Source organism: Falco rusticolus, chromosome 11, assembly GCF_015220075.1.
Source record: "Falco rusticolus isolate bFalRus1 chromosome 11, bFalRus1.pri, whole genome shotgun sequence".
Taxonomy (NCBI): domain Eukaryota; kingdom Metazoa; phylum Chordata; class Aves; order Falconiformes; family Falconidae; genus Falco; species Falco rusticolus.
This window is the reverse complement of record NC_051197.1, coordinates 4,503,807-4,528,096: the sequence shown is the minus strand read 5'-3', so window position 1 is coordinate 4,528,096 and position 24,290 is coordinate 4,503,807. Positions and strand designations below refer to the sequence as shown.

Sequence of the window (24,290 nt, the reverse complement as noted above, 5' to 3'; positions counted from 1 at the left end):
GTTGAGTGAAGCTTTCCTTTCTCTTCCTTCAGAACAGTCAGGCCATGATTTAGACTGGAAATGAAATTACTTTGTCCTTAGCATGTATTGCTTATAGTGCAGTCTTTAAGGATGTAGAAAACAGGGCCATTTTTACAAGGGGGGGAAAATGATTGTGACCTCAAAATTATCATAATTCAGGTCCAGGAAGACACATAAAGTACATTTTAAAGTACGTGAATAATGATGTAAATTAGTTATTTTAATGTCTTCCAAGTGTACTTCATTTTGAATGATATCCTCTGATAGCGTACACATGGTAAGGTATAATTGAAAAAACATGCAGCTGAATGGTTGAATGCAAAGTATAAATATACAGCTGCTAGCAGGTCAGAAGTCAAACTAGTAAAGCATATGCCAAATTCCCTTAGGGATCTCATTAGTGCATGATTGAATATACATGTAGAGGCTAAATGGATATCACTGTTTGGGTCTACAGTGGATGAGACAATGACTAATCAATTGTAATTAGGGTTAGATGCTGTTATTGACTCACATGTCTAGAATTAAATGCCCCACTTAGAGATTTCAAGGAGTTGAAAAATATATATGAATCTGTTTATCATAAGTGTTTGAAAAAATATTCTGAGCATAATTGCAGCATTTTTAAAATGGAATGTCACTAGAGTCATTGCAAGCCAAAGCACTGAGGAATCCACTGTTACTCCTAATATTACTTTTGGTCCAGGAAAAAGTCTGTTGGATATTGTGGAGTTGGGTGTAGTATCTGAACTTAGACACGATCTATTTAGGCCCATGTTCAGCTCCTCCCTAAAACAGCAGCCGCTTGCTTTCTGTCCTCCACCCTTAGCGCTGCATTTTAATCATAACACACAGTGAAATAATTATGGTTTAAAAAAGAAAAGCTGTAAGTCCAGTGCTATTGATTAATCAGAGAAATTTTTGAATATTTGTGAAAGAATTTGATTTTTGTTTCTGTCTGGAATCCTCCTTATTCTTCTCTCTCAGCTTGCTTTCCTCTAGCTTTGTCAGCACCTTTCTGTTTGAGACGAGCATCGACTGCCCCCCAAATACCAAACAGCTCTGGCTCATCTCGGGGCCTGTAGGAGTCAACGTACAGGCTCAAGATCACAAACTGCCATTCTCTCCCTTCCTCCTGTCAAACAGGGGTCGGCTGGCCTGCGGGGTGGATGCACACATGGACACCCCCCGCTCCGCAGCCCCACGGCCTCCGCCAGCACTCGCCTTTGCCTTTCTCCCCCTTTGTTTTTGATTTGGGATTTGCCGTTCATTGATGGGTTTTCTGCATTTGATGGTAGTACGAATGTTTTATGTTTGATGAATAACCTCCCCCACTCTTTTTCCAACTTGTTTTTCTTCTAGTGCTCACAGTATATATACGTACTTGAACAGTCACCTGGATCTGATTAAGAAATCTTTGCCTGTGGGTTTCCTCACTGTTGATTTACATGTTTGGCCAGATTTCCATGGTAACAGATCTCCCTTAACAGATCTGACACTAAAGGGCATGGTAAGAAACAGTCTGTCTTTGCAGAAAGGTCAATACAGGGTGAAAAAAGTAAAAAAAAAAGCTTGGAAGGAGCTTTTCTCAATTTTGAGCATACTCCTCCTTAGCTATTTAAACTATCCCATAGGATTTGGGTTTCTTGCTGCATTTTGAGGTGTGCTAACATTAGAAAACCAGAGATCATTGTAGTTGAGATATCACTACAGCCACATTTATTTTCAGAAAATATGAGGAGTGTTGTGTGTGTCCCAATATCTTTCTTAGGAATCACATTTCAGAGCACTGACTAGCAGCACTTGCTGGTTTTAACTCACCTGTCTACTGAATTTTGCATATCCGTTGCAATGAATTTCAAGATAAATTTGGGTATGCCTATTTGGGAAAGGAATTAAATATTCTAAGGAGAGACTGCTTGATTTAAACAGATAAATGTGCAGTAAATACGCTCTATTACAGTTGCTGGGTAGTAAATTTCAACAGAACTGCAAAGCTCCTCTGCTTGATTTTAGAAATGGGCACAGATGCTCTCTGGATAGGAAATATGTAACTATGGTGCTTCATACACCTTTGTTCAAAGGCAAACCTGATCTGATTCTGGCTTGTGTTTTTAAAATTGCTCCTTTTGGAACCTGAAGGGATTGAAATATTGTGTTCTGTACAAAGACATTTTCAGAGCATTGCAGTCTGGGACCAGAAAGAGCAGCATTTGGAAGCTCACCAGAGAACCTCTGCTGGGGGGATTTTCCATCGTCTTTCAATGTTTGGATGTTTCCCTTCACTGAACTTTACGGTGGTAGATTGGCTAGGTCACAAGCCACGATGTTACTGTGCAGAACTAGTAACAGAAGAATGTCATAACGGTATGATTTGATATCAAAATGCCTGGTGATTAATGTAAACATGTACTTCAAAATGGCATATTGTCCTTGAAGTGAGCATCTCAAGTTACTCACCAGCACCAAAATCTGCTATATCTGAGGTTGAGACAGGAAGGGGTAGGCAGGCGTACGCGCTGCAACACATTTTGGACCACAAACGAGGGAAACATTAACAAAAGAAAAAAAGATGGCTTACATATTTTTGGGGTTCTAATAATACCTGTATTATTTTACAAAAGAATTATGGGCTGCAGCAGAGTTACAATTTCCTTGATGTGATGGCTGTATGCAGACACTACTGGTAATAGCAACACATTTTTTCTGCCACAGTTACGGCTGCTTTCAGGTCTTGCCTATGCTGATATTAATCCAGGGTAACTACAGTGCAGTATTGATTTATGTCAGAGTGAAGGAGGCTAAGATATAGTCTTTAATTATTAATTGTGTTTCAGTGTTAGGGTGCTTGGAAGAGAGGGGGAGAAATGCTTTTAAAAAGTTATTTTTATGTAATAGCATTTTCATATTATTACATTAAATACATTGAGGAGCAATATCTGAGTCATAACATAAAACTGTCAGAGTTAATCTATCTCTAATCCCCTACAATATGCTGTTTGTTCTTTACTTTTTTGCAAGGGCAAGAACAATTTATGTGGTTCTTCCCCAGATCAGGAATAACATGTTTAACATAACATTATGTGTACAGCTCACAAAAGTAAGGCTTAGAATTAGCACTTAAAACTTGTTACAACAAGAAACCGTAGAAAATAATAGTTTTACTTTGGCTGGATTTGTACCTTTTCTTTTTGATCTTTGCACAGGTTGTTGGACTAACATTGTCTCGGGGTCTGGATGAACTTGCCCTTATCTACTTGGCCACGATTCAAGCCATTGCTGTAAGCCATTTTAAGTGCATAAAAGAATAAATGAATTGTTTTGTGTTCTGTGGCAGACTGATCATTCCCTTCTGCTAAACAGATTTCTAATAATAGATGAATTCTCTTAATGGACTTCTTAAAGGAGCAAGATATTGTTTACCCACACTGGTGACTACTCCCTGCTGTAGGGTAAGCGACAGACCGTGCAGAAAACGTTCCCCTAAAAAGCTTTTGCCTCTAGTGCAGATGTGAGGAAAGAGGCTGATGCTGTGTGGGGCAGTGTTAACATGGGGGGAAGATGAGGGAGTGGGGGGAAAAAAAGCTTTGGCAATTGTATGGAGGAACTTGCGCTCCCCTAAATGCCTCAGCTTCAGATTGTTCCTAAATCCATGGATTTCCCCTGCCTGCCTGTTAGAGGAGTCAGAACTCTGTGCCACGGCGGGCTGGAGTGGGGCTGTGATCTAGTTGGTTACGCTAGGGACCCAACCGAGCAGATCCCTCGTCCCTTGGTTTCCCTGCTGCAGGGCAAGCCCTTCCTTGCCTCGTGTCGCACGGGCGGCTGGGGGCTGCCCTTCCGCGAGGGCAGGGGGGACTGCCGTTGTGCAGCTGCCTCATGGGCTGGCCTGCGGACATGGGTCACTTTATTGGAATACTTTCGTTCCTGTCCTAATTTTCTTTTGAACCCAGGATTTCCAGTTCACAAGAAATTCTATTTTGAAGTGAAAACCTGGGTCAAAGAAGTTGTTTTGAAACCCTGGTGCTGGGTATTTTCAATGGGGCATGCTGTCCCTGGGGGTTTGGTGACTGAAATGGACGTTCCTTTGACATCCTTTTTGTGTTTGGGGTTTTTTGGGGTTTTTTTGGGGGTTTTGTGGTCTTTTTTTAAGTTTGTTGAAATTGAGGTGTTTTTGCAAAACATTAACAGTGTGATGAATTGGGGAGTTTTCCTGACAAAACTCTGTTCAGTTGGAAAACTTCCAAACTCCTCTACTGGTTAAACAACAACTTTGCTAGGCTGGGTCAGCCATCTGGGATGTAGAGGGTGGGCGGCTGCTGTAAATTTACTGTGAATTGTACATCTTATGTGTTAACCCTCCCTCTTCAGCAAATAATGAGAACTTAACCCCAGCCTGGAATTCATTGTTGTGAGTTCTGACCCCTTTTAAGATGAATATAGCTTGGTTGTACCTGATGCTTCAGTATAATCCCACCATTTAAATAAGAATGCCTAGGAGAGTTTAAACAATGCCAGCGACTGATACTGCCCCTGAAAGAGACTTTCCAGTATTGAACAGGTGCTCCGTTAATTATATCGTGCTAATGAAGTGGAAACGTTCTCTGCTGGAAATCCTGGGAAAGTCACCTATTATCTCATTATATGATACAACTCAAATTTTATTGTAAAACACAGATACTGTGTTGAACACTAAATTCAGCATCTGCATATCTTTTTGGTAGCTAATTGTGCCGATCATGAGATTTAATATAACAAGGCCGTACCGTAGTTTTCTTTTCATTGTAAGTTAATGGAAATTCAGTTTTCCTAAAACACTCTTGAAACAGTAACTAAAAAGTTGACAGAGGAGACTTGGGTTTGACTATTTGCTAATTGCTAATGTGATACCTCGGAAATTTATTTTTCCTCCCGTACTCTGTCACTCCCGATTTTAGCTTCACTTTTGTTGAAAGAAACAGTTCTAGTTCAGGACAGCCCCGGCCCTGTGCCATTAGCCGTCTTCAAGGGGTGCAAGACAAACTTTAAACCCAAGTAAAAATCATGTAAAACGTGTAGGCCTGCCCACAGAATGTTAATCTCTAGTTTTCTTTTCAGTAGGAGAGGCTTTTTTCTTTTTATATAAAATTTGCATTTGAAGCCCCTCGATTTGCATTTTCTCCAATCCAGGATTAAATTAGTTTGTTCCCCACCCCCACCCCGCCCCAGTGAAATAAGTCTGGTTTTAATTTAAATTGCCATGTGAATACAATTTTCCAGGCAGGTAAACACAAAATAATTTTCACAGCATGTTCTTTCTCAGGGCCTTTGACATGTGTATGTTGTGAGAGAAGTTGTTAATAAATTTGAATTTCAGAAGTAGTGAAAAGAGAATATCCTTTTAACTATTCATTGCAAAATGCAATGCAACAGTTAAGACGGATGAGAACATGATCAGAGATATAATTGTGGCCATCAAGCCCATTCTGAGGAGACGGACTCTTTTTAGAGCAGTTTATTTTTCCATAATTAAAATTGTGGCTGTGTGATTTAGAAATTAGCCTCCTGTGTCAATAGGGAAGCGATGGATTTAGCCAGCTGGTGTTGCGGCTGCTAAAGTTCCTCATAACCGCTTGCCTGGAAAAACAAAATATATTTGAAGGCCTACCCTGAATGGTGCCAGTCATTCGTAGTGACGTCTCCAGTCTGATGAAACTTCGCTAGCTTCAATTTTCAGTAGCTTTTATTTGAAGAGGGGTTTATTGCAGGTTGCAGACCTCTTAACGAACTTGCAACGCATAGCATAAAGCAAACTGAAACGGCAGGTTGTGAAAACTTTGACCAGATTGTGCTTTGTAGGGAAATCTACCTACAAAGAGTCACTTTGAGTAAAATTTTGGCTTGAATTTGGCATTTTGTCAAGTCTGAGCTTCAAAATTAACTTCCAAGGTATAAGGAGCTGGGAATTCTTCTTGGACAAATAGCTTGTCAAAGAAATGGAAAATGTTCTTGCAAAAGGAGAGAGGGAGAAGGTTGACTTCAGTGAGTAGTGGGAGGCAAGCAGAGCAAACAGAAAGAGAAAAGATTTTTTTTAAAAAAAAATGGCAAAGCATTTGCTTTCATCATTCGTGGAGCAGAGTTTCTCAGAATGGAGACTGTAAACGCAAAGTTTAAAAATGTGCCTACATGTTAGATGTTTCAATTAATCCAGGCATGAAATGGAACATTTTATTTTTCATAGGGCAAAGGCCAAGAGAAATAGTTAAGCCAATACCAAATTCTTCAGGTTTTCCTTTTTGCTGAAAAGACAGAAAATACAGGTTTTTATTTGCTCCTTTTTTTTTTTTTTTGTCCTGTTTTGCTATTTGGCTTCGGAATTGAAATCTCTTTACTGAGAGTGATATTCAGATGCTGTTATACAAAGTAAATAGAAGCTTTTGGTGGCGATGGCTTTGCCAGGTAGGCTTTAGTTCTGGATCTGGAGATGTTTTCTGTACCCTGCTGCACTTGGTCACAAACAGCAGCTTATCACTGCCGTCAGTTTTTCCTGGTGCCCATTTGTGTGTCTTCTCATCATCCCTGTCCTCCCCCTAGTCAGTACTTCCCCGTAAGGCCTATTTTCCCATGTTTTCACGGACCGGTAAGTCTTCACTTCTTCGGCCAGCCCCAGGATGTTTACTGCAGTATGCTGTGCCCATGTACTTCCCAATTCTTTGTGCCATCTGTTTGATTTTTCTAGTTCTTAATTACAGTGCCTGTTACTGGCTGGAAGCAAAGCAGAGGCCGTACCCCTGCAGGTCTTTTCCCAGCCCTCAGGTTACTGGTAGGGGCAGTTAAGAGTATCTTTCTTTTTAGCAAATTGTGTTTTAAGATCTGTTCCTGTGGCTGCTCTCCTGTGCTCATCTGTTTTTGTTGTTTCATGGTTTTTTTTTCCCTTTTTGAAGTTAGGAACAAGACATATTTTGGAAACCATGCAGGCTGCAGGGCATCATATCAACACACTGTTTCTGTGCGGTGGGCTGAGCAAGAACCCTCTCTTTGTGCAGATGCACGCGGACATCACTGGTAAGTTAGAGGAAGTGCGGGGAAAGGAGTGTAAAGTACTTTATTTTAGGTGGCTAAATACTTTGTCTTTGGAAAAATAAATACTTTCTTTATATAGAACTGTATTTTGCTGGTTGGCCAAAAAGTGTGTAATGAAATGTTACTTCCTGTAAGACTGAATTTCCTGAAATTTAAAGACATTTGAATAACATAGAGATGCGGTGCAAACAAAGCTCCTTTGTTTGTATTGTTAGAAAACAGACTTCAGGAGAAATGTCCAGCAGGATTTCCAATCTGCAGATCTTAGACTTACAATTTTTTTAGGAAAGTGCAATAGAACAAATGTAAGAACTTTGTATGGATGTTTCTCACTTACTTCAGGTTTTTAAAAACTCTGTGAACCGTTTTATAGAAATTGTTCCATTCAGTCCGATTACAAGATGTTAGTAAGATGAGGATAATGCGAGCTACATTTTGTGAGCATGACTGGCATTAAGATGTGCTTTACTAGAACCTCTCTTAGCTTCATCCTGTTTGAATGCTGTTGGGCTTCTGTCGCTTCCTGCTTATGCTGGGCTTTGTATCCATTATATAGAACAATTCTTTTCTGAATTGCTTCCATACCTGTATCAGTAATATGGTTTAGAGGATGATTTCTGGATCCTTGCTCCTGCATGGTGTTGCATTTGATTTTGTAGAATTCCTGATGGGCGGAAGGTGCTGGCTGTGTGGCTGGTTATGGAGGGGTCTCAGGCTGGCATGGTATTTTTGGTCTCCCTTAAGCCTGTGTGTGTTGGACATCTGAGCACACCTGTAAGTCAGTTGAATATACTTTAAAAAACGAGGAAAAAATAACAAAATGCAGTGTAAAGGATTTCACAGAAACTTTGAATGATGTGTGTTTGGGGTATATTTCAAATTAAGACCAGTTGATCTGTCACGAATAAAGTTTAAGGCTTAGATTTGGGGCATTTGATCTGGAGATGTGACTTGCCTTAATGTCAAACCACACTTTGTAACCTTGATGCGGGAGGGAAGATGAAAATACACTTTATATACTTACGTGAGATGAAAACAGAAATGGAGAAGCAAAAAGCACAGTGCCGACTGAACCTAAAATGCACTAAACACATTATAGACAAAGTGACGCTTTCTGATTGTGAAGAGTGATGTTGCCAAGTCCACGCGTTTCCTGTGTAACTCCAGTGTTTTAGGTGAATTTCAGCTACGTGCAGAGTTGGGATGCTGTTTCATGATGTGTAAAATAAAAGATCTGTGAAAAGGTATTCTGATTAAAATGTAATCAGAAGTTCTTTGACTGTAACTAACGGCCAAGTACAATTCATTACAAAAAGGCCTTTTTGCAGCCTGGAGTTCTCCCCCATTTGGAAAATCAGTGACTGACAAGGGATGTCAGAGTTCATCTAACTGAAATGCTCTTGGTTATGTTGAACTCATTAGAGCCTATCAGATAAAATAACTAACATTCCAGGATCAATCCCCCATTCTTTCCCGAAAGGAAAAAAACCTGAATATATTATTGTTAGCTGCAAATGCCCATGACTCAGCCACGCAGACATCCAATAGATAATTTTGCAGGCCACTTAAAAAGTATCTTGATCTTTTTGTTTGCCTGGTAAGAATTCTGTATTCATTCTGATGATGCGGGAAATGTGCAGTAAATTTTAGAGCACGTTGGAAATTGCTCACTGCTTCAACGCCTGGCGAAGAGCCGTGTAGCTGTAAGCTTGGGGTTTAGATTTTCTGTTCCAGGCTGACCCAAGTCCCAAGCTGTGGTCCCTCTGAACCGGAGGAATGCTGAGGTGACGGATCCTACACCGGTGGTTTTAAGGTGGATGTGTTTGGGCAGAGAAATTGACGGGGTGCTGTAATGCCACCGGTTCGCTGTCAGTAGTCATTCCAGCAGTGACGCAACAAGGTCTCGCTGTACCCTCAGTCCTTCCCCGCCACCCTGCCTGTGCTAACTGTAGGAAGAGATGGCATAAACACCACTGTGGAACCTTGATGTTGCACACCGACAGACAGTTGTAAGGAACTTTACACAGTGGAACAGTGCAAAGTATAGCATAATGTAACTGGATGCCTGGGGGGTGCAAGGTCAATAATTGGTTCTTATCTGAATAATTTTATTTCTCATTTTGAAAAGTGTGTATTTGCCTTGTCCTCTGCAGGAGTTGTTCATGGCTCACTTTAGATCTTCCTCCAAATTTCAGCTCATTCTCATCTTACTGCTGGCTCTCAGGAGCAGCATTTTTTTGGGGCATAATATCACTGAGGCTATTCACAGAGGAAGCCCTCCTCCCAGCACTGTGTTTGCATCACCGTTCATTGAATGAAGTTATCTCAGTAATGGAAATTTAGACACATGCCAAATACTGTAGGAATATTAAATTTTTGGACTTAGTGAGGATAAGCATCTAAAGGGCAGCTAGAAAAGTACCTGGACTTACACTAATGTTTCAGATTTTTAAGGAGAATTAAGAAAGTGGGCTGATTTTTATTTACTAGTCTTTCGTCCTGCTGTTTTTACAGTAGTAATACAGACCTTAGAAAACTGTGTGAACCGAGGGAAAGTATGTTCATGATAGTACCCACGGGTGATGAAACAACAATTTTTAATTTACTTCAGAATATATATTGAGGTTTTTTGTTTGTTTTTCCAGTGTTTTAATTTTGTTTTCAAGTATTTTGCACAATTTGGAAGACAAGATTTCTCTTATTATTTCATACATAGCTTGTGAAAGTTTACTAAGTCATATTTTCATGTCTTCCAGCAAAACCAGACTGGCTTTGTTGGCTGTGTAGTTAAAAACAAACACAAACAATCTTTTTTTTTGTCCGTTGCAAAAGAAACAAAAAGGATACCACCCTGTTTTCCCCTCGAGGTCAACTTTTAATAGGCACGTGGGTTTGGAGGGTGTGGGTAACAGGTTTATACCAAGCCCTTTGAGATGAGTACCCAGTGTCAAACATCTGGGGGGTTGTTCTTTATACGCTTTGTGTTCTGCATTAATATTTTGCTGAAATTGTTTTATTTAAATTCTGCATTTTTCGTGGAGCCTGGAACCACAGAGCAGAGAAATTTGCATTAATCTACAGTAGACTGTAGCTCGGAATGGAGTTGCGAATGTGGTTTTCAAGTCCTTTTTAATTCTTTTTTTCTTTGGCTTTTTTGCTTTAATTGTTTAGTGTGCCGCTAGTGCAGTACTGCTGTATTCTTCTTAACAGAGGCATGGCTTTTTCTTGCATAGGCAAGCCTGTTGTCCTGTCGAAAGAAGTGGAGTCTGTTTTGGTGGGTGCTGCTGTTCTTGGAGCTTGTGCTTCTGGGGATTTTGCATCTATACAGGTATGCAGTACCTTTGTTGTTGGTGGTGGTGGTTTGGGTTTTTTTGTTTGTTTTAGTTCTAATGCATTTTACACTTTGTCATTTGGCACCATGCGCAGGCTTTAATTCCAGTGGAAAAGTTTGTACCTTCTGCACAGCCGGACAAGAGCCAGCATCGCTTTCCTTCCACCCTCTTTTTTACTCCCTGTGTCATTTAGGTGTATTGAAGATTCATTTGTCTTTTGACTGTAGGGACATGCAGGTAGAAGCTGCTGTCTATGAAGTTAGGCCATGTAATTTTACAGACAAAAAAAAGAATTTGGCAAGGCTCTGATCCTGCAAGAAGTTCACACTTTCATCTCAGATACATTTGTCCTACTTTCCTTTCTGCGTATTGAGGGATGTTAAACATAAGAAACAGCACAGCACTATTTATGCAGTAAAAAATGACACACCTATACCTCTTGTCTTGCCCACAGTGAATGCAGGGGTAATAATGAGGATGGAACTTCATGTTTATTCATGTTATTTCTGTCCACTAACAGTTGTAAAAGTAGCAGTAAGGCTTTTATGTTCAGTGGGTCAGCCAAAGCATGACTTGGCTGCATTCTTACAAACAACAGTAGTATACAGAAACCCAAAGGTCTGAATGCCCAAAATCCTATCTGTTTTCCCACCCGGCAATTCCTCTAGTATAAGGAAAGCATCTCCTCATGCTACACAAGGGCACTGAGCAGTACACTGCATCCAGTTGGACAGAATTATTTATCAGGATGGTCCCTAGGTACACTAACATCCAGCAGAGAAATTTGTAGATAAAATTTTGCACAAAAACTTATCTGAATATATTTTCTGAATAGGGAGGTCAGCTTCTTGACCTAGTTAAGTTGATGCAGTTCCACTGGAATCAATAAAAAGCTCAACATAAGCTGAGGAACTGGGTCATATTTGGCATTTTTCCAAATGTGAAATTTCCAAATGTGACTATTCTGCAGTGCTATGTAGGTTAGCAGGAAGAGCAGCTTCCTTCCATAAGAATTTTTTCCATTAAAATGAATCCCATTGCAACAAATACATGTAGTACTATATATATACATACATACATATATATGTATGTATTTAATGATATAAGTGCTTGTAAGGAGAACTTATTCTGAAAAATGTAATTTCAGTAGCAACTTCTGGTAACAGGACTTCATATTTAATTCTTCTGTTAATGTTCTGCCTTCAAATACGTAGGTACTTCATTCCAAGTTTAAGATGTTTCCACTACTGTGCAACAACCGAACATCGCAAAACTTTTTTTATTAAGTCTGTCTTCATAACCATTAGAAAAATCTAATGTGAGATTTTCTGTGATGTGTTTTTATATAATTTTGGTGTATTCGTTTACCTTTATTTTGTAACCCTGCCCTTATATATAGAAATATTTCAGAAGCTTATCCAATAATGTCAGAGCAGATAAATGTATTTTATCCATACGTACATATATGTCAGTCTCTGTAGCACACTTCTTCAGAAGTCTTCTTCAGTGAAACTAGGTCCTTTGAGTGAGCCACGTCACAGACTTTGTAATTTAAAAGGTGTTTGCTCTTTTACTGTTACGGTATGTCAGGAGGTACCTGCCTCTTTGGTTATGGGAATAGTTTTTGGTTTGTCGTAAGTACAGTGCAGGTTCCTGTCCTGGAGTAAACTTCTCCTAAGGGCTTACCTGTGGCTGTTGGGAGCTGGACTTCCTTATGCTCCCTTTCCATTTCTGCTTGAACCAAGTAAGTTAATACCAGTACATAAAGAAAAAGAATAAATGCAAGTTGCAATGCAATGCCTCAGCACTGCATAGGGAGTCTGGTTTCCCAAAGGCAGCCTCTGGCTTTTTCAGGGCTTCAGCAGCTATTTGTGTAAGGTCTGGTTCCAGGGTTTGCTAGTCAGCAGGAGAATTGCCTTTTGTTTCACTGAGCTACAGGTCAAGCCTGCGAGCTTCCCTGGGATATCACTGAAATGGAAAAGGGGAAAGTAGTTTGGAAACTACTGCTGTTATACATCCCACTGGGCATTTGTAGCATGTGTCTTTCCATCATACTGCCGGTGGTGATCACTGGGAGCCAGGTGAGGCTCTGAATCCTATCCAGGATGCCACAACATCGCTGCAGTGTGAAGAAACCACCTGCAAAGTGTTTTGGCTTAGTGTGTGTTCAGAAGATTGGCGTTAAAGAGGTGCCACCTATGGCAATACCAGTTGTATCATGCAGCAAATATGTACAATTATATAAAAAATATTTTTAAAAGAATTCAGCTACATCTGCTCAAGAAACAAGAAATTTAATAAAAGTCTTTTGGGGGGCAGGGAGGTGTAAATGCATATTTAGCATTGTGGTTCCATAGACTTCTCTTATTATTTTTCTAATGCATCTTCCAAAGCAAACCTTCCTTAGAGGTGCTGCTGCAAACACACGGCATTGTTGTAGTCTGCAAATAGTAAAGGTTGTTACCTGTCCTCTAATAGATGGTTTGTGCTTAATTATTGTGCTTTCCAAAGCTCTTTGCTTGCTCAGTCTAATAGTAAAGGAGAAAATTGTGGGTTATTTACCCATAATCTCTTCCCTTGTGTCTGTGGTTGTTTGAATGGGAATTTTTATTATATTTGTCCCAGTGACTGGTCACATTTCTCAGAATGATTTTTGGACACTTCCACTCAACATCAAAATCAAAACACTTAAAAGCTATCAGGTTTTCATGGGCTGGCTGTTTTTCATTTTCTAAAACTCATGCATCTTTAGGACAGCTTGGAAACAGCATGCAAAGCCAGGATCCCTCAAAGTCACTTCTGATAATCTTAGTCTGGGTTTAACGTGCTCTACTGACAAAAGGACTGGCTGCTGAACAGACATGTGAAACCCACTAGTGAGAAGCAACAGCAGAAGTGCTGCCAGGCTTCTGCCGGGGGATCTCCTAGGACGTATGTGCCCGTGTGCTGTGTGCACAGTGAGGGATGCTGTGGGGAGTCTGTGGAGCAGGGCTGTTCCTGCATCCGCGTGCTAAACCTGATGCTTTGGGGTGTAATGTGCATTATGTGTGAAGAGCTGCCCTGCTTGTGTGTTCTGTCACTGTAGGGGGCTGGGTATGGGGCTGCCAGGTCAGAGCCACTGCTCTGGCAGCTGGTTCTTCACTCACAAAATCAGGACACACAGACAAGATCCTTCATATCTACCAAGGCATTACTTTTCCATAGAGGAAAGAAAAGATGGGTCACCTAGGGAAGACCCAACTGTAGGGTACCTTATGTAATAACTAGAGTTAAGTTTTATTTAGCTTAACAGTTAAGAAATGCATTGGATTTGGATGGTATTTCCTTAGGGGTAAAGTATGTGGCTGTGGTGGTTGCTGTCGTACCCCTGTATACACTTTCCTGATGCTTAGTCTTGTGGTGTTGCATTACTGGAATTTGAAATGGGGAGGCATCTGCTTCAGAGGACAATTTTTACAAGGACGGGCAGCTTGCTCACCAGGGTACTGCTCTATGGTGAACCCAGGCCGAAGAGTGCACAAGGCAACAGGATTCTCGGCCTTCACTTTGGTGGGCGGTTGCTCGCAGTGGCTGGAGCACTAAAGAGCTTTTCCTCTCTCCTTTGGTATCCCTAAACAGGTTTCTTCTCACAAAGAAGCAAGCACCAGCCTATCTCCCATCTCTTTTCCCTTTCTATACTACAGCAGTGACTATTTGCAGGATGCAGCATTTTGTTCTAATTCTTAATATTCATCTTTTTGTGCATATTTTGAGTGATTTGTGGGGTAAAGGTTTTCATGCTTTCTATTGACCACGTCTGTATTAATACCAAAATTCTCAGTATGCTGAGCCTTCACTGAGAAGCATTGGAAATGAAAGTTATTGCAAAATTTGTAACCATACAGGTTAATTTGCTAGATTCTAGTGTGGGTTTAAAAGCTCAAGCCCCTTGAAGCTGCAATTTCATCTTTAGGTAATTCTATCAAGGAAAGATTTATAACCTCTATCTCTCATGCCTGGTCACCATATGTTGTTTCTTCAAAGAATGTTGACTTCCCCATTTTCCTCTTCATTTACTCTCCCTGCATTTTTCTCCTCTGTGGTAAAACTGAATTAAAACAATTGGTCTATCCAAAAAGAAAAAAGAACATGCAGTGTGGCGAGTTCTTCCCCGTTTCATCTTTTGGTGTTTTTAGTCTCCAGAATCTCCAGAAAGGGGAGAAAATCTGAATTTTCTCTTGCAATTTGGCTTATCTTTTAATTTGCCCCTACAAATGCTACACCCTTTTTCTTTGAGTGATTTTTTTGTGTCTTGATTGTTGTGCCTATAGGCTGTAACACAGCCTGGCCGGGTCACAGCAGACAGTGCTGTGTAACATAGTATGACATAAGGATTTTTGATGTATACACTATATTTTGGGGTTTTGGATTTTTGAAATATGTGCTGCATTGAATGAAATAACCTTAACGTTGCTGGCTTAGATGGGTCCATTTATTGGCTCTAGCTGTTCTTTTCATGCTGAGCAGCAGGATCCTGGTTTTCTATGTGATTGTTTCTGTAGTAAAAATATAGTTTCCGGTTTAGCAAGCCAGCAATTCCTTCTCAGTAAAAATGTTCAATAAATAAATGTCAAAGTTTCCAGTATATCCTCGTTACTCTGCCTCACTTGTATGTAATTGAAAATGGGAAGAAGGTGCTGTTTGATTTGGCAGGCATCCAGCTCTTTTTTTTTTTTTTTTTTTTTTTTTGGATAGCCTACTCTTTGGGACAAAGCCGTACACGAGGGAACAGGATTATTGCCTTATAAAAACCTGCAGCCCACTGACTATTCCTTAATTGCATATTAAAGCAATTAATAAAATTACCTGTATGAAACCAGATTACCAGATTTATTTTGGATTTGCTGTATTAATGTGCGTGTCATTGTTACTAGCTGATATGGAAGAGACGAAACTGTATGATTTATTGTAATAGCTTTTACTGGTAACTTTCTGCAGTCAGCTTTCTGTAATCATTTCTGGTCTAAAACATTGAGCTAGAAATTAGAGTCTACATGACTACAAGATTTTTCAGGCGTAAAATTGACTTGTAAGGGAGGTGTAGTCTTGTCTTTGTTAGTTTTGATTGCCATGCAAGTTGGTGGCATATCCTGCAAAAAGATAGCAAAAAGCTTTTTCATTGAAAAAAAATGAAAGCAGATTGGAGGTGCATAAAAATGAGCCAGATTCTGTAGAAGGGGGTGTTAGGTCATTACCTAATGTGGATTAGCTGAATCATTTAGCAGCAGTAGCACTGAGCAAGTGAAGTACCCCTTAGGTACAATTTGCATCCCTGGAAGCAGCCCTAGAAGCTATGTGGATCATGGTCACCTGGCTTGTCTTCAAGTAACAGGCAAAGTCCATAGCTGTGAGGGAGATGTATTGTGGACAGGGGTCTGAAATGATGGTGGTGCAGGGGAGATGAATCACTGACAAATCTGAACTCGAGGAACTCGCAAAAGCTTTGTTTGTGCACTGCTTGGTTATGCTTCATTTAATGGAGTTCTCCTCTCAGCTGTCTAAGGAAGTTGTTGGTTGGTGTAGCATAGAGGATAACATCGAATAACAAAACCCACAGATGACACAAGTTTTATAAAGATCAGCCAGGAAGAACATACAATATGCAGCGTGTTCGCCTCTTAACAATGAAAATGTTACGGACTACCATGAATGTAACGTTCTTCAGTGCAACAGTTAGTCCACAGCCTTGGTAATGGACCAGCTGGCAATTGTGAATAGACAGCATTGCAGAAGAACACCCAGAAATAGTGCTGGGACATACTCAACGTTTTTGCTGACAGAACTGGAGGGGATCAGGCTATTTCCATTTCTGGATTGGGCAGTCTCTGGTGTAATTTTGTTTCACTTCTTTCAATGGACATGCTTCAGTTGAAGATCTGATCCTCTATTCCTCTTCCAAAGCATTACCTGTCAGGTCATGGACTGAAATTAATACAAGTGTCTTGTTGATTTCCATATTTTCAAAAGCAAGAAATGAGTGAAAGATCAGGGAGGGGATAGTTTTTTCCTTAGAAATGGTAATAACTTGGGAAATCAAAAGAGGAAATAAAATTACTTCTCCCTGTTGAGTTAGGGAATGTTGCCTTCCCTCATCTCATTAAAAATTTAAAGCACTCTTGTTTTTGAGCAGGGTGAATTAGTAATTAAGTGCTATAATCAACTTGTGTAAACATAATGTTGAAGGAGAGCAGCAAATTAATCATCTTGCTGGCTTGCTTTACCCAATTAATGCACCTTTTAGTAAAGGCCTTCCTGCTGTGTTGGGATGGGTTTTTTTCTCCTGTTCGCTTAATCAGAGGATTTTGGAGAAGCAGAGGAAGGAGATGGTTGTTCTTAGGCACTGTGCTTCATACAAGGAGTGTGTTAAGGGGCTGTGATCTTGCCTTCCTTTTCTTCAAAAGCTCCAGATTTGTATGTGTAGAGCTTGAGCCCAAGGTTTAGTGGAGACCATCCATGGGCAAGGCTAGGAGACAGCTCTTGCCTTTCCGAGTAGTGTATTGGCTGGGTATGGCCTCTTCATCTAAGTGATTTTGTAAAAAATTCCTTCCAGGATTGTATCCGATCAGTCTCAATTGACAGGACATGCGCTCCAGACAAAAGTGACTTTCAGTTCAGTGCATAGCTTATATATCTACAGTTAGTGTATTCTAATGGTGGAGAGAGCTGAACCTTCACAGTCTGTTCAGTTGTCGTTCTCTCATGACTGGCAGCAAAGTTACCAAGGGATGTCTCAGACAGCTCATGATGTGGGCTCCACCGCTGGAGGAGAGCCAAACCCTTTTCCATGTGAGCAGCTAAGGTGTTCGATGGCTCTGGAGCACACTGGAGCTAACCAGGCCTGGACTCAAAGCAGTGACTCGGCAGTAGAACTCTATCCCTTTACCTCTTTCCCTGGTGTTTTGACACTGAAATACATCTTTGCCTGATTGAAAGGGTTTGGTTTTTTTTTTTCCTTGTGTAATAAAGTTAGATTCAATATGGCATGCATGAAACCACCAAGATACTGGCAATGCCTCTGGCTTTTGTATAGAGTCAGCTGCCTTCTTACCAGAAATCTTTAGAGAAATATAGATGAGAGAGAAAAATTAAAAGGCAGTGATTTGATGGCCACTGTCCAGTTCCTTGTGGCCTAGTGTTTATGGTACAAAGAGTGCCTTTTTAGTTAGCATGTTTTGGCCTTACTGTCAGAAGTCTTTGCTGTAAGGGTAAAAAGCAGATGAATCACAACTACTCTTTTGCCCTAAGGATGATCCTTCTGTATTAAAGCTGAGAAATATAAATGCTTGTCTGTCTCTGCCAAGTACAGAATGAGCTTTCAATCAGTTTGAGAGTGTGATTTTTTTTTTTTATATAATTTTTTTTTCACTTTTCAAGCCACAATAAATATACAGAAGCATTTCTACTGTCTTTCAGCTGACTTTAGTGGACAGTCTTTCAATATGTTTGGAGATCCTCTCTTGGTGGGAGTTAATCACACACCCAAGCACCACCACTTCGAGGGTCAAACAGCTGAGATGTGGCTGTAGCTGATAGCATGATGCTTTCACAAAAGTGCTAAGAAAAGTACCCTCTGTCTTGTTGCTGTTTACTGACATGTGATACTGGTTGACATCTGTTGCCCTTCTCATTTGAGGACTGTTTGCTTTACTAACTTTAACATTTCCACATTGCTGTGCTGTTGAAGTGCAGATACACAAATCTCCTTGGAGTCCCCAAGGTCCTTTTATGAGAAGCAGAGCTGCCATCATTTGATATCATCCTGCTGGCTGCCTTTTATATTGGAGTTGAGAGAAATAACTCTGTTGCTGTTAAATGTTCTTGGTGGAGCGCAATGTCTAACGCTATATGTTGTCATACATTTGATGTATTATCAGATCAGTGCGTGCTGTACAGTAGCATTTGGTTCGTTGTCAGACTAGATGATTTGTAGTCGGTTTATATCACTTGAAATTATTACAGGTAAAAACTTGTCTAAGAAAATGTCAAAGTTTGTTGTAGCAGGTCATACAGCTACTGAAATGACAGATGATTTTAGTCCATAATCATAATGCAAAATCCTCAGTTGATGTAAGTCAGTATTGCTCCAGGATTTCAGAGGAGTGACACCGGTTTACTCCAGTGCCCTGATCCAGTCGAGCACTTAGGTACATCATCAAACCTTCAAGCAGGCAAGAAGCTCAGCTGAAGATAAGCAGGACTGCCCATGTGCTGAAGTACTGTGCTGGAGCAGAGCCCGAACAGGAATCTGATACACAGTTCACTGGTAGATGACACATCTTGAAATGATAAAAGGCTATTAGAGCTCTTGCAATTCGTTCATATTATTACCCGTTCGGAAACAAGCTGTGGATGCTGTAGGTAATAGGATACAATAGATGGTGTCTTTTGTTAAGTGCTGTCCTTTTGTGGAAACTTAGCAAGCTCCATTTTAAATGTCATCCAGCGCACAAATGTTCAGATTTGGAATTTCTCAGTAACTCTTTAATGCCAAGGAAAGGCAGCTGCAGTAATTCAGTGTGCTATATTGGTGTAACAGAACTACCCATTTACGTTAGCTGAGTATTTGGCACAGAAGTACTAACACTGGGGGCGACAATCTCAGAAATCCAGTACTTAAAGGTGTGCCATATTATTTTTCTAAAAGTAGGTGGTTTAATGAAATACAGTGATGAAATTAAATAAAAGCTGGCCTTTTATTTGGTCATCGGTGGAAGGAGAAGGGGCACGGTGTGTTGAGATATCAATGTGACTTACCTGTTTATTAATTCTGTCTGAGAGTGGTGATAAAGATTTTATTACTTTTTCTTCCACATTTACGAGGATGGACTGAAAAGGTAATGAAGCCATCTCAGACGCTCAAATGATGAAACCTATCTATTTAATCCTCTGTCTTTATGCTGAAGGTGTAGCTGGCTTTGCGCACTGGCATAGCTCCATTGACTTAACCTGAATTCTCTATCTTGCACGCACATACCCGATTAACACGTTAGAAGCAACCGTATGTAGGTAAATATAATCTCTTCTGTCTGTGGGTTTAAGACATATTGTTGTGTCTTTTAGCTTTTAATAAACTGACATCAGCTGATGTTTTGTTAATCTGCAGAAGTCGAGACTCCTACTAAACCAATGGTATTCTTCTCATCTGTCAGTGAGCCCAAGACCTGGCAAGCAGGAGAAAACATGCTGCCTAGAATAGTTCAGGTTCTGCTGCTGTATATTTTTGTAACAAACCATGAAATGACCATGGTGGGGTTTGTCTGAGGAGATGTACAATTAGTTGATTTTTTTTTCAAGCATACTAAGACTAAGATCATCTTGTAGAAGAAGGTTAATAATATCACAACCTTACAGGTTTTTTAGCTTGCTGGCCCTGGCTTTTCTTGAGGAAAACCATAAATATGAGGAAACCATAAATGTGTCTTTATAGGAGAGAGATACGTACTTTAAAATATACTGTGATCCATCTCCTTTCTATTTTAAGGACAGATTTTACCCGCATATTCAGAGACAGAGCTGAAGTCATTCGGACCTTGGACTCCCCTTCTGTCCAGGCCATTTAAGCAGGGAAAAGTGTGATAGCAATATTTTACAGGAAGGATGAGTACAAAGGAGGATACTGTGGATCTGTTGTGACTGTCAGTAGCCAGTAAGGTCCCTTTCAGAGCGTGTCTTGCTTAAATGATGTTCAGGATGTCAAACAAGTTAAAGTCTCTCTGCCCTCACCTCTTCAGTAGCTGAGCAGAACAACCTTCAAGTTATGCACTGGAGAATTGGAAACTCAATCTGGCTACATTGTGAGATTAATTTTCCATCAGGGATTTGCACTCTTGCTATGTCAGCACAGGGGATCAGACTGTTCTGTGGCAAAGCACAAGCATGTAGAGTCACAGCACTAGCTGTCTGAAATGCTTGAGGTTTTTTCACAATAAATTTTTTGAAGGACAGAACGATCATTTAGTTGTGGGATTTGATGCCAGTAGTTTGTACTACTAGAACATACTTTTGTCACCCCTATATTTTAAGAAGTTTTATAACTTACATGTACTGTGTTGCCCTTTCTCCTAAAGATGCCTAGAGGGGCTTGTTTCTCAAAATTTGCCCTATCTGTATAGTTTAACAAGACTCTGTGTACTATCTAGGTGTTTCCAATACATTTAATTTTATTGTGGTTAACAGTAAAGATGTTTTTCTTTATTCCCTTTCATGTAACCAGGGATTTGAAATGGTAGAGGAGAGATCCTGTCACCTTTATTAGTTTTATTAGTGATAGAAGGCAGTTGCTTTTTAGCATACTGGCTTTCCTCACTCTCAGAATTGGAATCCAGTTCTCATCCTCCTTTCTTGGTTCAGCTAAGGCACAGGTTCCCGTTCCCTTGGTTTCATAGAGACTTACAACAACCGTTCCCAACCCTTGCTTGCTTTCTTGTTTTGAAGCAACTTCTCGCACCCGCTGTGCTTAAAGCATTTCTGAGACACAGTTTGATACCAGAAATTGGACAGTGACATGTAGAGAATCCATATGAAATAGCTTCATGGCTCTGTTTTGTTTTTATTGGGACAAGTGTCCATGTAATGATTAGCAAGACCATAATTGTTACTCTTGAGAGAAATCAGGCAGAAAGGCTAACCACCAAGGCACAGAAAAGCATAAGCTGCAGATTTTTGTACTAAGATACTCCTCCAGATGAGGGTTGAAAAACACTAGAAGAACACAAATAAGGAGAACCACTGTGCCTGTACCTTGCTGTGCCTTATAAGCGTGTATAAGCAGCAAAAGCGAGTTGGATTATCATTTTTCACAAGTGCAGTTTTCAGCTAAGAAATGTGTAGTACTGCTAAGGGTTGCATTCCCCTGAGCATTACTGACCTTCAGTACATAAACACATTTTGACACATGTAGGGCCTGGTTTTGTGAGCACCTGCTCAAAGTATGAGAGGGTAGATTTAGATGAGATATTAGGAAGAAATTCTTTACTGTGAGGGTGGCCAGGCGCTGGCACAGGTTGCCCAGAGTGGCTGTGGATGCCCCATCCCTGGCAGGGTTCAGGGCCAGGCTGGATGGGGCTGGGAGCAACCTGGGCTGGTGGAAGGTGTCCCCGTCAGTGGCAGCAGGGTTGGAACTACATAGTATTTAAGGTCCCTTCCAACCCAAACCCTTCTACGATTCTATGAAGGGTTTTCTGTTGCTGTTTTCTGCACAGCTTCCAGCTAGTCCTTTACCAGGTAGACATTTTAGGGAGGAGTGTGGTGTGGAAGCTCTGGTGGGAGCACATTGTTTTTGTCAAGGAAAAGTGATGTGGCAATGCGCTCCTCACTAAGCGGACTGCGGAGTGTTAGATCCAACTGTGTTACTTCTTTTGGAGCTTTGGACGTGCAGGGGATCCAGCAAGGGAAAACACCCTGGAAAATAAACCAACTTCTAATCAATATTTTTTCCTCTGAAGAGTCTTTGCATGACAAGAATATGTGGGGAGGGCTGCGCTATTGCCCAGCCCAACCTCTCCCTCCCCAAACCATGGGGTGGAGGATGACAATCTGTTGCGTTTTGAAGATCCCTTCCTTGCCCAGCCCTGTAGCTCAGAACTGAGTTAAACGCCTTGAATATATCCAGCGAAATACTGAGTCCAGTAGCCTTCTGTCAGACTCCTTTTGCTTTCAAAACGTCTAGTAAGACAATTTTTGCCTAATTGTCCCAGACGAGTGTATTCCAACCTGTTGTCATGAAATCACTCATTTCTGTTAACTTTAAGTAGTTTAGGTGCTGAATCCTATATCTGTAGAGTAGACTGAGGGAAGCAGTGTTCGAGTGTCTTACAGCAGATAAATTGGGTATGTGTTATCCTCTGGGTTGGCAGCTGGTACTTAGCTTAGGTGAAAGAGATGAGTAATGGCCCTAAAGATGCTAAGCTGTTTGAAGCCCTTCTGATAAATGGGGTCTTTTTGTGATGAGCTATTCTCACTTTCTTTGACTGGTTGGTGTAAAGGCTTTGTATACACAAGCACATTACTCATTATTTACTGGTCATGGTTGTAAGGTTGTTTAATTTTGCAATAGTCCCATCTAAGGGATGGTTCTTGCATTGCATGAAAGGCAGACTGAGCAAGCTTTCCTTTTCATTTGCTTTGTATAACTTTGCCCCTGTGGAAACATTGGATAGCCTGCACATTTGCCGTGAGATGCAAAATGCCACGCTTGTGGCTTTCTGGATGTGGAAGTTTCACTCATCCCAGAGGAGAACAAGGCATGGAAAGAGAGAAAGAAAAGCACGAGAAAGAAAATAGGTATAGTGGAAAATGGGGCTTTTCTTTTTTGGCACTAAATCCCCAATATCCCCGCCATCTCCCTCTCTCTACTCCCGCTCTCATGTTGTTTATTCTTTCTTCTTGTATTCTTGCCACTTTCTTGTTTGTGTTCCCTTTTGTTTAGTTTTTTTCACTTTTTTTCTCAACTGTTGATTCTTCTTCTCATCTCTTTTCTCTCTTCTCTTCTTCCCTTTAATTTTATTCCTTTTCTTCTGTTCTCTTTCTCTCTTTCCATACTCTTTCCATGTCTCAGTCCTTTACCTGTGTCTCACATAATAAAAAGCAAAGAGGGAGGGATGGTTTGAAGCTTGTTCAGTGTTGCATCCCCCAGGTCCACTCCCAAGGCCTGTAGGACTTCAGTAAAGGGTTGTGATGCTCTGTTCTGTGCGTACAGCGTATCCACACTGCGCTTATTGGGCTGTGCCAGTGTTCTTGGATTGGAAAAGGAAAGATTTAGGATGGCATTGATCACAATGCTAAAATAAACTGCCCTCCCTTAGCCAAAGGAATATGAGTTTGCAAATGCCAGCGTTTGATACACAAAATGAAGGACACTGGCTAAGGAAGCCAGCTGCCTGGGTTAGCTGTTCAGGATCTGAAATGGCAAGTCTTTAAAAGCAAAGAGACAGAAGAATTCATTTATATTAAAACAAACTCTGTCATGAGTCATTTGACTTCTTTTTCTCTTACATGCATAGTTTATGTCTCAGGCCTTCTAAGGCCCGAGTAACATCTGATACTCTTTAGGCTGAGCTGGCTCTAATCGGAGGAGCATCCTGCTTCCAGTTACAGTGTACCCCTTAGAACTCTATTTAATTTGAGTCTTGTGTTTACAGGCTGTAACTATTACTTATTTGTCATTTTATGGTAATAGGAAAGATTGCCTGTTACTCAGTCCTAGCCATGCTGTTGAATAGCTCTGGGTCCTCAGCAGAAGCAGAGAAGAAGTGGCCCGAGAGGGGCTTTTACTTTTTGCCTCATTGGTTTTTCTCATGCAGGTTCATTGGTGCAGGTCAGCAGGCACCAGTGGGGGCAGGTCCCTTGCCATCCTCCCAACCACTGCCTCAGTCCAACGGTATCAGCAGAGCATGGCTCTGCGGTTCTCAGGCAGCTTGCATATGACCTGCATGTGGGGTTTCTTCCCTTCTGCTTTGAAAGAGCCAACGTCAAAGTGTACACTGTCTGAAAAATCGAGCTTTGCCTTTTTTGCCCCTTTTTTTTTTTTTTTTTTTTTTGCCTTTGGTCCTTTCCTTATCCTTCGTCTCCCCCCTTTTGCTCCCAGGTTTTTGTTTAAATATTTTTACCAGGTGCTTCAGGTGCAGCCCTAGTTAATTGCAGCTAGAATGAAAGATGTGTAAATTCTTCAGGTCTTGTTCACTGCTTCTGCCAAGGCCTATACAGACCTGAAGGGGGAAAGTGAAACACAGACAAAGGTCAGAACAGCTTTGTCCCACTCTAAGGCTTACAGGGAAAGTGTTCAGCCAGCTTCCCCGGGCAAGGTAACCCTCGGGGCGCCCTGCTCGAAGTGACTGCACC

At 40.8% G+C, this 24,290-nt stretch overlaps 1 protein-coding gene across 11 annotated transcripts in view; it reads left to right on the top strand.

The window, feature by feature from the left end:
* FGGY (FGGY carbohydrate kinase domain containing) overlaps window positions 1–24,290 on the top strand; it is a 327,828-nt gene that overhangs the window by 286,180 nt on the left and 17,358 nt on the right. For 10 of the 11 annotated variants that reach the window (XM_037404963.1, XM_037404961.1, XM_037404966.1 and 7 more), the window contains 4 exons: window positions 1,384–1,531; window positions 3,228–3,302; window positions 6,942–7,062; window positions 10,314–10,408. In XM_037404963.1, coding sequence (XP_037260860.1) covers window positions 1,384–1,531; window positions 3,228–3,302; window positions 6,942–7,062; window positions 10,314–10,408 — 439 coding nt within the window. Of the gene's footprint in view, window positions 1–1,383; window positions 1,532–3,227; window positions 3,303–6,941; window positions 7,063–10,313; window positions 10,409–24,290 lie in introns of those variants that run through there. The other variant, XM_037404971.1, reaches the window with a different exon arrangement.